Below are 13,471 nucleotides of genomic sequence, written 5' to 3'. Positions count from 1 at the left end.
CACACTTGGCTTACCTGATGTGGCCCTCCCTGTGGGAAACTTGCGGGGACATGCACACAATGTCGTTCTTGCACACGGGAATGATCTCCACGCTGTACGTGTACTGCACAGTTGCACACGCGAGCACGCCAGGGAACACACAGTACATGAGATGCGCTGCACAGTGTTTGCTATTTGCTGTGTGGGACTGTTTGCTGTGGCAACACACTCATGCGCACTCTCGCGCACTCATACACATACCCGCACACAGTTCTCACCTTGAAGTTGTACGTGTTTGAGTTGAAGTCCTGGGAGATGAGCCGCTGCGAGGTCTTTGTGCGGATGGGAACAACAGACTCGAGGAAGTTGACAAAGCGCCGGGCGTCGTGGCTCGACCCAAAGAAGAAATCAACGCCATCTGATGGCACGCGGACAGAAGAGGGTGTCGGGCCGACAACACGCAATGACAGGGCGCATGGGAAGGAGGAAAGAGGATGATGGGTGAGTGATCTGCAAAGTGTACGATTCGTCGGCTGAGTTGATGTGCGTAGTTTGGTGCGTGATTTGGTGAATGCCACAGATGATTGTTGCCTCCAGGACGGCGTGCAATCGTGCCAGCGTGCTTCAAACAATAAGACAACACACACACAACACACACAACACACACAACACACAACACACACAACACACACACACACACAGCCATGTTCACGGGGAGACGGCACCTGAGACGCTGGAGATGCGTGTGGTCTTGGCGTGGGCCTTGTGCTTGATGATAATCTGCTCCAGGTGGTAAAACGTCTTCTTGTGCGGCACCTTCTGCCTCACCTGCACGACGGCGTTCCACGTGTCCTTGGCCTCGATGCGGTGGCAGTCCGAGCAAAACTCGTTGCGCACCACAAATTCGACGATAAACTCCTGCTGCAGGATGACATCGGAGAGCACCTCCTTCTGGATCACCAGCCGCACCTTGACCCGCTTCGAGTGCGGCTCTGTCCAGATAAACCCGGCGTCCACCAGACGCACCTTGCTCAGGCCCGTGAGCTTGCGCAGACAGAGGCTCAGCAGCTCTCTCGACTCGAGCTGCGCCACGAGCCAGCCCTTGGGCGGGTTGGAGTACCGGCCGCACCCTTTGCAGTGGAACAGAGCCACCTGCACAGCAACAAACATAAACAGAAGCGGCAGCAGGAACAGGAGATTGTCATGACGCGGGGCGGGGCCAGTCGCGGGCAGAGCGACCGTGTGAGTATGGATGGATGGGTGGGAGACAGAGAAGGAGAGGGGTTGGGGTTGGACGTCGCAATGGCGTAAATTGTGGGCCAGCGAAGCTGAGATCGTTTTCGGAGACACGCACACACACACACACACACACACACACACACACACACACACACACACACACACACACACACACACACACACACAATCACGCACACACGCACACGCACACGCACTCCATTGTAGGATGCAGGTGCTTTTGCTTGTACTTACCGACTTGGGGATGCCATCTGTAATGTCCACGCGCGACCGAATGCAGCTCACGCACATGCGCGCTGGGTTTGGTGTGATCTGCATACCGCACTCGCAACACAGACTACAGTATCGTGTGTTGTCGTGGTGTTTGTTTGCCATCGTGAGTGGATTGAGGTGCGTGTAACTGTGTGTTTGTGTGTGTATGTGTGTGTGTGTGTGTGTTTGGTGTTGATCTTTGTGGTGGCAGCGCCTTGTGGGTGGCAGTTTGTGCGCAAATCTATCACACACACACAACCACACCAGCACACTCACATGTATTGCTGCGCGGCTTCCATGGCCTGTGCCTGTTGAGAAGCCATGTCCTCTGTCATTTGGAACACGCCCTGCATGCTGGGATCCATGATGAACCGTCCGCCTTGTGTGTGTGCGTGTGTGCGTGTGTGTGGGCTGCTGCTGCTGCAGAGGCGATCTGATGGATGCGTGAGTACGGATGTGTGTGCGGATGGACGCGTGGATGGATGGATGGATGGATGGATGGTGGATGGATGGGTGTAAGCACGTTGTCCTCTTCTCACATCAGCCGCGCCACGTGGGTGAAAAATGACAGCATATAAAGTAGTGAACATCCACCCCGCCAACGACAAAGCAAATCCAGCCAGCGGAGAGGAAGATGTGCATTTCCCTCCCACACACACCCGAGCAAACACTCGTTTGCTGCAAGTTAGCAGTAGCCGTCCAGTGTGTGTGTGAGATGAGCGTGGATGAGGACACTGCGGTGGCGCAGGCGCGTGCGTGGTGTGCGCAGCACCACAGCAACGTAGAAGGCATCCAAATTGTGGGCGTTCACCAGCTGTCCCCAACACACTTTGCCATCTCCTACACGGTGCGTCTGCCTGGAGTGCGATGCATGGTTCACTGCAGTGTGCATGGTCACTGCGGTGTGCATTTGACCGTCGTGTCTGCGATGTATGTGCGTTCACGCTGCCCAAAGCTCGAGAACCTTTACACAGAGTGTCGACAGGAGGCGTTTGCTTGTTGTTGGATCATCTTTGCTGACTTGCCCAGGCCCATTCACTCTCACACAAGACACCAAGAAACACAACCTCTGCCACCCGCTCACACCTCCCGTGCCCCTTACTGCACTGCTCGACACAGGTGCCACACGATGCTGAGAATGCACCCAAAGACAGCAGCGAACCATCCGACCAGGAGCCAGTCAAGTACACCCGGCACTTTGCCTTTGATCCACAGAGCAAAACCGTTCTCTCTGCCCATGCCCCTCAAGGTGTCTTGGATGCTGGTGGTGGTGGTGGTGGTGGTGGTGGTGGTGGTGAACTTGCTTCCACCCCTCCCCACAGCAATCGAACCTTACACCACCATGCTTTTTCTTCGACACACACGCACATACACACGCACACGCACATACACATTTCATTGCGCCAGATCTTACGCCCTCTTGGCCTTGCACGTTGCTTGGCATGTTCAAACTGTGCACAGACTCTCCATCTCGGAAACAACACAATGGCCACCCACAAAATCCCGACGATGATGACGATGACGATGATGATGATGAGGATAACCTGCGCATTACATCTGCGGAAGCTGCAGAGGAACTCGCCATGCTGGAGCAGGTGTGTGTGTGTGGATGTGTGGATGTGGGGGTGGATGTGGGGGTGGGTATGGGTGTGTGTGTGTGCGTGTGTGTACATGTGTGTGCGTGTATGTGTGTGTGTGTATGTGGGTGTGGAGGTGTGAATGTGGGTGTGCTACTTTCGACCACACACAGACACACACTGCATCAAACAGCCATGAACCCTTGTCTTTCTCGCATGTGCGGTTGAAAATGATTTGCGGGTGTGATGGCGTCTCACATGCTGTGTCGGTTCTTGTCTGCCTGCAGGAACAAGAACTCTCTGTCGACGAACTGAGAAGGCTGTATGGCGCACCTGACCTGTCCACCGCAGACAACCAGGCCATCTTGGCTGCCGTCTGCCCGGAGACAGCCATGTCCCTCGCAGCAGAATGGTGTGTGCCGCTCAGCCCACGACGGTTGACTTCATCTATCATAGCTGTCTGGCCGCCACACCTGCGTGCGCGTAGCTCCTCTTGAAGATGGGGCATCCGCTTCGATTGTGTGTTCCTCTTCCTTTTCTTGTGTTGTGCTTGTTGTTGCCCTCACTGCCCGGAATGTGTGGGTGCGGGTATGCTGCAGGTACAAGTCCAAGGGCCCGTACGGCGCGACGTACACCATGCGGCCCTTTCGCGCATTCAAGAACGCCCCAGCACAGTGGTCCATCAAGTTCAAGGTCACACACACGCACACACTGACACACACATGCACGCGCACAAACCCTGTTGTTCGCGTTGCTGCTGCTCGCTATTCATGTCCCACACACTGTGTGTATGTGTGTGCGTGCGTGGCTTGCTCACTCACTCACTTACCCTCTCTCTCACACACACACACACATGTGTATGTAAACAGGTGTCACCTGACACGAGCTTTGTGTATTTCCGTCGCTTCCACATGAGCGTGGAGGGCGGCGCGGCCGTTGTCACAGACTGGAGCGAAGATCCGGAAGTTCCACCAGGTAAGAAGGACACATGCGCTTGCGTGAGTCAGGTTGGTGTCTGTCTGTCCGCCTGTCTGTGTGTTTGTGTCTGTGTCTCCGTCTGTGTGTGTGTGTGCGTGTGTCCTTGGCATGCTGACATCGTTTGCACGCGCACACACAACGAACCAACCAACCCGCAGGGGTTGACTACGACCCTGCGGACGACGGCGATGGCGACGACGACGACGAAACGACGCTGCGGGAGGACGAGGAGGCGCTCGGTGACGACGACGACGAACTCGCAGACCTCCAGGCGGTGCGCACACCACGCTCTGTGTTGTGTTGTGCTGTGTGTGTGTGTGTGTGTGCGTGTGTGTGTGTGTGCATGCGTGTGTGTTGTGTTGTGTTGTGTTGTGTTGTGTTGTGTTGTGTTGTGTTGTGTTGTGTGTGTGTGTGTGTGTGTGTGTGTGTGCGTGTGTGTGTGTGTATCTACGTGTGTCACGATGCGCCAGCACATGTACGTCGAGGCGTGACTGTGCGTGCGCGCACGCCTCATGTGTGCAATCCTCATCACCCCGCCCCATGGTTGCTTTTGCTGGTCACTCGCGTCACCTTGGTGCTCCGCGTCAACACTGCTTGTGTGTGTGTGTGTGTGTGTGTGTGTGTGTGTGTGTGTGTGTATGTGTGTGTGTGTGTGTGTGTGTGTGTGATCGGGCTCTCTGCAGGACAACGAATTGAGTGTGGAGGAGCTGATGGCGAAGTACTACGGGGGCGGTGACGGTGATGGCGATGGCGATGGCAAGGATGATGGGGCGAGTATGGAAGAAGAGAGAAAAGAACAAGCATTGACGGCAGTAGGTGCGAATAAGGAAGCGACAACTGGTGCAGGTGATGGTGCTGCTCGACCTCCTCGAGGGAGGAGAAAGAGGAGAGCCGCTGCCACCGCTTCTGCCGCTGTCACCGCTGCTGTTGCGGCAGAACAACAGCAGAAACGACAACAACAACAACAGCAGCAGCAGCAGCAAAGCGATAGTGGAGAGGTACAGGCGTCAAAACGACCGAAACTGAAGGATGATGATGATACAGCCTCCCCGTCAGACTCTGGCACAGCAGCAGCGACGACGACAGCAACAGCAGCAACAACAACAACAACAGCAACAGCAACACCCTCCTCGTCGGAAGACACGACTTCGTTATCAACGGGACCGAGAGCGGCACATCCAACAGCCGCAGCCTCCGCCGTCGACAGAAGCAGTGGCGATGATGAAGGTGGTCGTGCTGGTGGTGCTCGTGCTGGTGATGGCAATGAGGGAGGGCTGGAAGAAGAGGAGGATGAGGAGTGGTGTTCTGACGTGGAGGAGACGGATCCATTCCTGCAGTACATGCGGCGTGCTGCTGAGGATGCAGCCATTGACGAGGAATACGTCTCGTCGTACAAGCCGGTGCGCTACCACCACCACAGCCACCACAGTTATCGTCTCCATCTCACCGCCATCTCACCACCACCATCCCACCAACACCACCACAACAAACAGCCTCATCCCACATCAACAAGAGAGATGTGGGCGTTGGTATTGTCACCGTAAGAGAGGAGTGTCGGGCTCATTCACGTCACCACCACTGAAAAATGTGCCCCTCATTCGCCTGCATCTGCCGCTGCGCTTGCGTGGTTGCGTGCACCGCAGCCCAAGATTGGTGCAGAGTACCAGGCCCAGGTCTCCAACGCCATGGATGCAAGCGAGCCAATCCGGTGTGTGTGTGTGTGTGTGCGTGTGTGCGTGCGTGTGTGTGTGTGTGTGCACTGAAGATGACGACGCTACGCCCCTTCATTCTCCGTGCTTCTGCGTTCAGTTTCGTTTTGTGTGCGCGTGTGTTGGTCGTGTGTTTGTCTCGTGCACAGTTGTGTTTCTGCATTCCTCGCCCTGCGCTCACGCTTCATCCCATCAACTGCACGTGCTGCTTCAGAGGGGAAACGGCAAACAAGGTCTGGGCCCCTATTCCGCCAGGTGCAGGTGAGCTGTCGTCTCGTGTTGCGCATGCCGTGCTTGTTGCACGCTTGGTACCATGAGTGTGTGCATTGTCACACCTGCAGTGGATTTTGTTTGCATGCATGGCGTTGTTGTGGAGATGGTTCACCGCTGCCCGATGGCTTCTCACCACCCACTGTCTTGGCGTGGCTGCTGGCTGTGGTGCGATGGCTGCGTGGCTGCGTGGCTGTGTCCTCTTCTCCCCCGCCCCCTTCCTCTTTCCCTTCAGGGCTGTCGGCGTCTGCGCTGCGTGCGTATGAAGATTTGTATCGCGGGCGGGATGAGCGCTATGAACACGCGCTCACGGCCCTTTTCCACCACAACTACGACCCGGAGGCAGCCCGCAGCGCCATGGCGGCATACATTGTACGCTTCCTCTCTCTCTCTCTCATTTTCTTTTCTTCCTGTGTGTCTTTTCGCCTGACTCATTGTCTGCATTGGTTCGTGTTGGTTTCGTCAGTCAATGGGGAGAGGGAACAGGGCCAGCAGAATGCTCACACAACGTCATGCGCTGACGTTGCACGCCCCTTGCATTGGTATGCTTCTCATTCCAAATCTCACGTCTCGCCGCTCCGGGTGCACTGCACTGATGATTGCTGTCACCCTTGTTGCTGTCGCTGTATCTGTGGTTGTGCGTGTGTTCAGGAGCCGCACCCGTGGACGTCTGAGGAGATTCAGCGTTTGCACCAGCTCGTCCTCTCAGAAAACCGCCACTTTCACCGCATCGCAGCACAGGTGACGCATGCTTTTGAATTTGCATGTGTTTGTGGGTGGGTGTACCTGTGTGTCTGTCTGTTTGTGTCTGTTTGTGTGTGTCTGTATGCCTGTTTGTGTGTGTGTGTGTGTGTGTCTGTTTGTGTGTGTGTCTGTATGCCTGTTTGTGTGTGTGTGTGTGTGTGTCTGTTTGTGTGTGTGTCTGTATGCCTGTTTGTGTGTGTGTGTGTGTGTGCGTGTAAGTCTGTGCGCGTGCCTGCGTCTATGCCTGTTGCTGTCTGTGTGAGTGTTATTCGTGTTCCCAGTCTCAGCCAGTCACAGCCAGTCACAGCATCTGCTTCTCACTGACCGCTTGTGCTCCATCCTTGTGCAAATTCATTCGCCGCTTCAGCTCCCAAACCGATCCACGCGAAGCGTGATTCGCTGCTACTACGACACGAAGAAGCTCAGGTGTGCCCTTGTTCCTGCTGCCGCCGATGCTGTTGCTGCTGTTGCTGCTTTGTTGCCCGTGTTGTCTGTTCGTTTCATTTCATTTCGTTTCGTTTCGTTTCGTTTCACGGTGGCCGTTCGGTCCAAGTTCTTTGCAAGAAGACTCGTTTCACCCGTCCAATCCGCCGCAGCCACCCACCCAATTTGCCGGCACCACGACTAACGCACTGTTGTGTTGCGGGCGGGCGTGGTTGTGCAGGCCGCGGTGCTTGAGTGCTGACCAGCAGTACGTTGTGAGCAGCGACGATGAGGAGGACGAGGAGCATGAGGCCGAGGGCGAGGCTGATGCCACGAATCCCGAGCACGCGTCGCACGGAGCTGCTCCAGCCACGACTCATGCCATACCAGGGCACCACCATGCGCCTGACGGTGGCATGCTCGCTGCGCACCCCACTGCGGATCCCTCGCACCTGCACCCTCACCTGCATCAGCAGCACTCGCCACACCACTCCAACCCGCACCACCCGGACGCGCCGGCAATACCCGCGATGGGCCACCTGTCCCCGCCCATCCACAACCCTCTGTCGCTCCCCATGCACGAGCACGCAACGGCGCCACCAACGTCATCAGCGCTGGACAACCCGACCACGGTCCCCCAGCCGCCGCTGCCGCCCCTGTCCCCGCTTCCACTACACGAGGTGAGGCAGCCTGACCTTGCCGCTGGCGGCAGTGGGGTGAGACACACGCACGCACACATGTGTTGATCAGCTTTGCCATCTACCTGTTTGTAACTGAAACTCGTGTGTTTGCTCAAACTACCACCTTCATGTTCTGTCTGCCACATCCCTCTTGCGTGCGCTGCAGCTCACCTCCTCCTCTTTCTTCCGTGCCCTGTTCGTTGTACTTTTGCAGGTGTCCATGGAGGCATTGCAAGAGGCCATGCACAGCACAGACGAACACCACTTGCCACACTCGTCGTCGCCGCCCTAGCTGGCCAGGATCAGTGTGCTGTGCTGGTGTTGTTGCAGTGCATTACTGTTCGAATGCTGTGTTTCGTTTTTCATTTCCATCCACCCTTCCTTCTTTGAGTTGAATGACAATACCTTCTTGTGTCTCATGTACATTTTCCAAGGATGCATTCCTTGACCTTAGCATTGGTTCTGAGGCGTGCTTCGGGCACGCCGCGTTGTGTCCCATTACTAGCTGTCGCTTCTTCTTCTTCTTCTTCTTCTTCTTCTTCTTCTTCTTCTCGTTTTCATTGGCTTGTAAATCTCATCACATCAAATCATGTGTAGCATCACATCAAACCATGTGGAGCATCCCAACAAGCACCACCTCATCCACACACCAGTCAGTACTACCTCATCCACACAAACAAACACACACACACACACATTCTCTCTCTCTCTCAACCACTCTCTCAATCACTGTCTGGGTAGAAGAAACCTTTGTTTACTTGTGTTGGGTGTGAACGTGTCGTAGACACAGCGCACAAAGGAGAACCGACAACAGGGTGTGACTATTGACAAGCGTGCAATGCACAACGCTTCGCATCACAGCCACCGTTGTCAATCCTCTAACTGACTGGACTGAACGTTGGGTGCGACAAACAGGAAGGAACAGGCAGCTAAGCGGCAACAGTTACAGCAAACACGGCGAATACAGCTCACAGAAGGAGCAGATGCAACATCTCACAACAACGGCGAGCAACGCACACGACACACAACGCGCTACTAGACAACGAAACGGAGATAGAGAGTAAATTGGGATGAACAACAACGTGGACAACACCAGGAGGATGCACACTAACAGCGTGAAACCATCAACCCGGTCAATCCATGGACAATCAGCTCACTTACACGCAGGTGCACATGCTGCTCTTTTGTGGCTTGGATGTGCGCTGGTGCTCGTGCTGCTGGGAGGATGATGAGGGCTGTGGGTGCTTCTGTTGCTTGGGTGGTGAGAAGGATGGGGTGGTTGGCGGCTGCTGCTCTCCCTGCGACGCGCGTGCGAGTCAATTGGCGGCGTTGAAGTACTCCTTCTTCTCCTCGACGTCGGGCTTGATGGTGGCGGCGCCAGGGGTCCAGCCGGCAGGGCACACCTCACCGTGCTTGTCGGTGAACTGGAAGGCCTGGACAAGGCGGAGCGTCTCGTCGACGCAGCGGCCAACGGGGCGGTCGTTGATGGTGATCTGACGAAGGACACCCTTGTCGTCAATGATGAAGAGGCCGCGCAGGTTGAAGCCATCCTCCTCAACGTAGACACCGTAGTCCTTGGACAGCTGGTGGTTGGGGTCGGCGAGCATGGGAATCTTCATGGGGGCAAGACCGCCTGTCCAAAACACAGAGATGGAGAGAGACAGAGAGAGCAAGTGGACAAAGGGCAGGCGCAAGGTTGGGTGTGGGCAATGTGTGAGACAGTTAAAACAAAAGTCAGCGTGTGGGGGCGGGGCTGTGGAATCGCCACATGTTCGCGGGGATACACAAAGGGACGATGAGGTGTGGCAAACAAGGCGCCGCCAGACAGTGCCGCCAGTGTGACAACGGCGAGTACGGCACAGCAACAAGGGAGGAGGAGGAGGAAGAGGAGGAGGAGGAGGAGGAGGAGGAGGAGGAGGAGGAGGAGGAGGAGGAGGAGGAGGAGGAGGAGGAGGAGGAGGAGGAGGAGGAGGAGGCGCACAGCATGACTCACCATCCTTGCGTGGGTGGTTGGCCCAGGAGTGGTGGGAGAACTTGGAGTCGGTGGACGCGACGACAACCTCGCAGCCAATCTTCTGGAACTCCTCGACACGGTCGTTGAAGGCAAGGATCTCAGTGGGGCAGACGAAGGTCCAGTCGAGAGGGTAGAAGACAATGACGAGGTACTGTATCGACCAAAAGCAGGGTGAAGCCGGGGGGAGGAGGGGAGGAAAGGAGCGAGTTGGAAGGTGGAATGGCGGGAAAGGTTGAAAGGTGGAGTGGCGGGAATGTGCGCATAGTGTGATGAAGTTGGCAGAACTTGTGTGACGCTTGTCTCGGGTGTTTTGGCCGTCGACACGCCAGCTTCTCCGCTCAAACGCAGCATGAAGCGCACCCCAACAAGACAGAAACAGCCGTTTTGGTACACCAAGACGACCACCATGGGTCACCAAAGGAATTCAGAGAAACACCAGCAACTGCGCTCCACACGCGCAGAGACGCGCGCACTGAACACATGCAGAGAGCGCTGCTCACCTTGCCGCGGTAGTCGCTGAGCTTGACCTCACCAAAGGTGGTGCCGTCGAGGAGGGCCTCGGCGTTGAAGTCGGGGGCGGGCTTGCCAACAAAAGCCTTGCTCATGGTGATGGTTCGTCTGTGTGTCTGTGGAGTTGAGGGTGGAAACGAGCAGGTGCTGATATCTGCTGGGCTGCGTGCTTGCGTGCTTGGTGCAATGAAGGAAATGATGCCATGGTGCACACGACGCTCACGAAGCGCAAGCACACACACACACACGAAGGATGACACGCTTTCCAGTGGCTGCTTTTTTCGCTCAGTTGGCAGTGGATGCAACAAAACCCAGCCGCTACACCGCAAAATTTCCGCGCCACACGTGTGCCAGCAGAAAGTTCCAGCTGCTTTCAACGACAGCACAAATTGCATTGATTTCCTTGGCCCGACAGTTTGCGATGGGCGACACACAAAAATACACAGATTGAAGCAGACCACCCACGACAGACAACGAAGAAGACACCACTCGCTCGCTTCCTGCCTGTCTATCCTCCTTCCCCTCCTTCCTTTGTGTCTTCGGGCTTCCCTTGCTCGCCGGCCTTCCCACCTTTGCCTGCTCACTCCTCATTCCCCCCCCCCCCTTTTTTTCCTTTCTTGCCTTCCCGCAAGACAATGTCGCTTGCACTGGAGCGAAATGAGCAGGTGCTGCAGAAATGCCAGGTGCGGCACGAAGGATGGCTGGGCACATTGCACTTGACCACAAAACGGCTGGTCTTTGATCCCGTCGACTGGCAGCAGAACCAGCTGTTCCACCGCATCTCCAGCGTGTGCAGCGCAAAGCACCGCGGCAGCCACCTCGCGCTGCGCTTCTTCGACGGCGATCCCGTGTCTTACGAAGCCGCAGGCCCAGACGACGACCCCGCGCTCGAGACCGTCTTCGAGCGCCTGGAGCAGCTGCGCAAGCTCCAATACAACAGGACCGACCCAAAGTCCAAACTCGAGCAGCGCCTCGCCACTTCAAACTCCGCCCTCGCAGCGTATCTCCGCTCCTCGGAGCGCTACCAGCGCCCAGACGCAATGGCCGCTACGCACGACCGCCACAACCCCCAGCAGCAACACCAGCAACAGCAGCAGCGCGGTCATGACACAAGCAGATCCTCGTTGAAGGAGCCGTTTGCGACCCGGCCCCAGAGCCGAGATGGTCGTGATGACGGTGACGGCCAACACCGCCATCTTCGCCGGCAAGACTCCGCTCAGCGCCGTCGTCGCTCCACCCCATCCTCCACGTCCTCTGCTTCGCCTGCTGCGCAGCTGGCCGCATTGCTCACCAGCGGCCAGCACAGCCAAAACCTCAACCCATTCGCTGACCCGTATGAAGAGGCTGAGCAGCAGCAGCAACAACAACAACAACAACAACAACACCACCAGCACCAGCAGCTGGTAGAGGAGCCCATGGCGATGATGAGGGCCGATGACATGGACAGAACCGCGTCCTTCGCCAGCTCAACCGCCTCTGGCGGCATGATATCGTGGGACACTCTCTTTGAAGGCGCCGAACACTCGTCTCACCACCACACACGCCGGCAGCACGGCACGGACAACGGGGTCCACCGAGATGCTCGCACATCCGCACCCTATGGGGACAGGCAGCGCCAACGAGGCCACAGGCACGCTGACGAGGATGGAGATGACGATGACAACGACACCTTGTACGCTGGTCGTGGCCCGTACCGCCACAGGAACAGTGCACAAGGAGAGAGCTATGAACAGCTCCACGGGGACGATGAAACGGACGACGACAGTGAAGTGCCGTACGCTGGGCGGGCGCACGCTGATTCGCAGCGCAGTCGCGGGTACAGCACGGACGGATCTGTGGGGCAGGCCATCACCACGGAGCAGGATGCACGCGATGCCATTGCAAACATGGAGGTGCGCGGCCCACAGAGCGAAGAAGAAACAGCGACCGGTATTCCGCTCAACGCAAGGTGTGTGTGTGTGTGTGTGTGTGTGTGTGTGTGTGTGTGTGTGTGTGTACCTGTGTGTGTGTGTGTACCTGTGTGTGTGTGTACCTGTGTGTGTGTGTGTGTGTACCTGTGTGTGTGTGCCGCGCTGAAGGGGAAAGTTGTCGTGAGCGCGGTGAGAAACGCAACAAGTACCCACAGGTGTCGGTGCGTGCAATCAGCCACACATTCACACCGCCGCTGCCGTTGCCACCACCCCCACCATGTTAATCAGGGTGACGGTGAAAGGGCGGGCTGGGGTGCTGCGCTACTGCGGTCTTGTCCACTTTGAGGCCGGCGAGTGGGCGGGCATTGAGCTTGATGAGGTGACGCTATGTGTATGTGTCTGGGTGTGTCTGTGTCTGTGCCTGTGTGGCCTGTCTGTGTGCCTGTGTTGGAGTTGTTCGTGTCTCCAACTCCGCTTTCATATGATGTCCGTGCATTTACTCCTCTGCTCTGTCACCAGTCACACACACACAATCCCCTACCACACACACACACACACATACACACACACACACACACACCTCGCTCTCTCACGCGCAGGCCATTGGTGCCCACGACGGCGTCATGAGCGGGGTGCGCTACTTTCGGTGCCCGGAGAACAGGGGCGTGTTCGTGCCCACGTCCAAAGTGGAGCGCGCACGTATGTTGACATACTCGCAGCACTATGCGCTCGGAGACCCCATGATTCTCCCGCGACCCGAGTGGCAGGAGGATGTGAGTTTGCCCTGCATACCTGCAGCTGCACTTGCTGCACTTGCCCATGATGCAATGCTTGAGCGACACTGTTTTGCTTGCATGCAACCATCGGAGCAACCATGCAGGCTGGCAGCCATGCATTTTGCTCATGTAAGTTGTGTGTATGTGTGTGTGTGTGTGTGTGCGTGTGTATGTGTGTGTGTGTGTGTGTGTCAATTGCTGGTAGCTGGACTATTGTTCCTTGTGCGAGGCAAGCTTCTCCACCAGTCACCGTCGCCACCACTGCCGCTGCTGTGGTGTTACGTGCTGTCACGCCTGCAGCCCAAAGAAGACATACCTTCCATTCTTTGTGCGTTGCAGCAGCTGTGTGTATGTGTGTGTGTGCGGTTGTGCTGGCGTGTTTTGTGCTATCT

At 56.6% G+C, this 13,471-nt stretch overlaps 4 protein-coding genes across 4 annotated transcripts in view; 2 read left to right on the top strand and 2 right to left on the bottom strand.

Annotated features, from left to right (window-relative positions):
• The window catches only part of PTSG_03185 (CGI-07 protein), a 4,706-nt gene extending 2,654 nt beyond the window's left edge, over window positions 1-2,052 (bottom strand). Inside the window, exons 1-5 of the mRNA XM_004995712.1 lie at window positions 1,765-2,052; window positions 1,471-1,573; window positions 705-1,131; window positions 258-397; window positions 15-103 (exon numbers count right to left, since the gene is read on the bottom strand). Of these exons, the coding sequence (XP_004995769.1) occupies window positions 15-103; window positions 258-397; window positions 705-1,131; window positions 1,471-1,573; window positions 1,765-1,853 (848 nt within the window). The 5' untranslated portion in view covers window positions 1,854-2,052. The remainder of the gene's footprint in view (window positions 1-14; window positions 104-257; window positions 398-704; window positions 1,132-1,470; window positions 1,574-1,764) is intronic.
• Window positions 2,053-2,136: 84 nt separating this feature from the next.
• On the top strand, window positions 2,137-8,362 carry PTSG_11976 (uncharacterized protein). The gene is made up of 15 exons (XM_004995711.1): window positions 2,137-2,335; window positions 2,608-2,737; window positions 2,950-3,083; window positions 3,353-3,477; window positions 3,665-3,758; window positions 3,935-4,040; window positions 4,202-4,317; window positions 4,727-5,443; window positions 5,687-5,751; window positions 5,967-6,013; window positions 6,258-6,394; window positions 6,674-6,763; window positions 7,134-7,192; window positions 7,431-7,869; window positions 8,084-8,362. The coding sequence occupies exons 1-15, from the start codon at window positions 2,204-2,206 to the stop codon at window positions 8,159-8,161; spliced, it is 2,469 nt and encodes an 822-aa protein (XP_004995768.1). The 5' UTR covers window positions 2,137-2,203; the 3' UTR covers window positions 8,162-8,362.
• A 57-nt stretch (window positions 8,363-8,419) lies between these two features.
• Window positions 8,420-10,636, bottom strand: PTSG_03182 (thioredoxin peroxidase). The gene is made up of 3 exons (XM_004995710.1): window positions 10,384-10,636; window positions 9,863-10,034; window positions 8,420-9,502 (listed from the first exon to the last, which is right to left on the bottom strand). Exons 1-3 carry the CDS (start codon window positions 10,486-10,488, stop codon window positions 9,186-9,188), a joined length of 594 nt encoding a protein of 197 aa, XP_004995767.1. The 5' UTR covers window positions 10,489-10,636; the 3' UTR covers window positions 8,420-9,185.
• A 392-nt stretch (window positions 10,637-11,028) lies between these two features.
• On the top strand, window positions 11,029-13,212 carry PTSG_03181 (uncharacterized protein; the record flags this gene model as incomplete). The annotated part of the gene is made up of 4 exons (XM_004995709.1): window positions 11,029-12,341; window positions 12,592-12,682; window positions 12,903-13,076; window positions 13,102-13,212. The coding sequence occupies 4 exons, from the start codon at window positions 11,029-11,031 to the stop codon at window positions 13,210-13,212; spliced, it is 1,689 nt and encodes a 562-aa protein (XP_004995766.1).
• Window positions 13,213-13,471: the final 259 nt, after the last annotated feature.

The sequence above is a fragment of the Salpingoeca rosetta genome (genome assembly GCF_000188695.1).
Source record: "Salpingoeca rosetta unplaced genomic scaffold supercont1.7, whole genome shotgun sequence".
Classification (NCBI taxonomy): Eukaryota; class Choanoflagellata; order Craspedida; family Salpingoecidae; genus Salpingoeca; species Salpingoeca rosetta.
Note: the sequence above shows the minus strand (reverse complement) of the source record. Positions and strands in the feature narration are given on the sequence as shown.

What these genes read in the sequence shown, in the direction of transcription:
- PTSG_11976 (XM_004995711.1), top strand. Translation starts at nt 2,204, where the DNA reads ATGAGCGTGGATGAGGACACTGCGGTGGCGCAGGCGCGTGCGTGGTGT. An exon ending in CTCTGCCCATGCCCCTCAAG is followed by an intron (nt 2,738 to 2,949) that starts GTGTCTTGGATG and finishes AACTGTGCACAG; the next exon opens with ACTCTCCATCTCGGAAACAA. An exon ending in ACGTCTCGTCGTACAAGCCG is followed by an intron (nt 5,444 to 5,686) that starts GTGCGCTACCAC and finishes CGTGCACCGCAG; the next exon opens with CCCAAGATTGGTGCAGAGTA.
- PTSG_03182 (XM_004995710.1), bottom strand. Translation starts at nt 10,488, where the DNA reads ATGAGCAAGGCTTTTGTTGGCAAGCCCGCCCCCGACTTCAACGCCGAG. An exon ending in TCAGCGACTACCGCGGCAAG is followed by an intron (nt 10,035 to 10,383) that starts GTGAGCAGCGCT and finishes TGGTCGATACAG; the next exon opens with TACCTCGTCATTGTCTTCTA. An exon ending in CAACCACCCACGCAAGGATG is followed by an intron (nt 9,503 to 9,862) that starts GTGAGTCATGCT and finishes TGTTTTGGACAG; the next exon opens with GCGGTCTTGCCCCCATGAAG.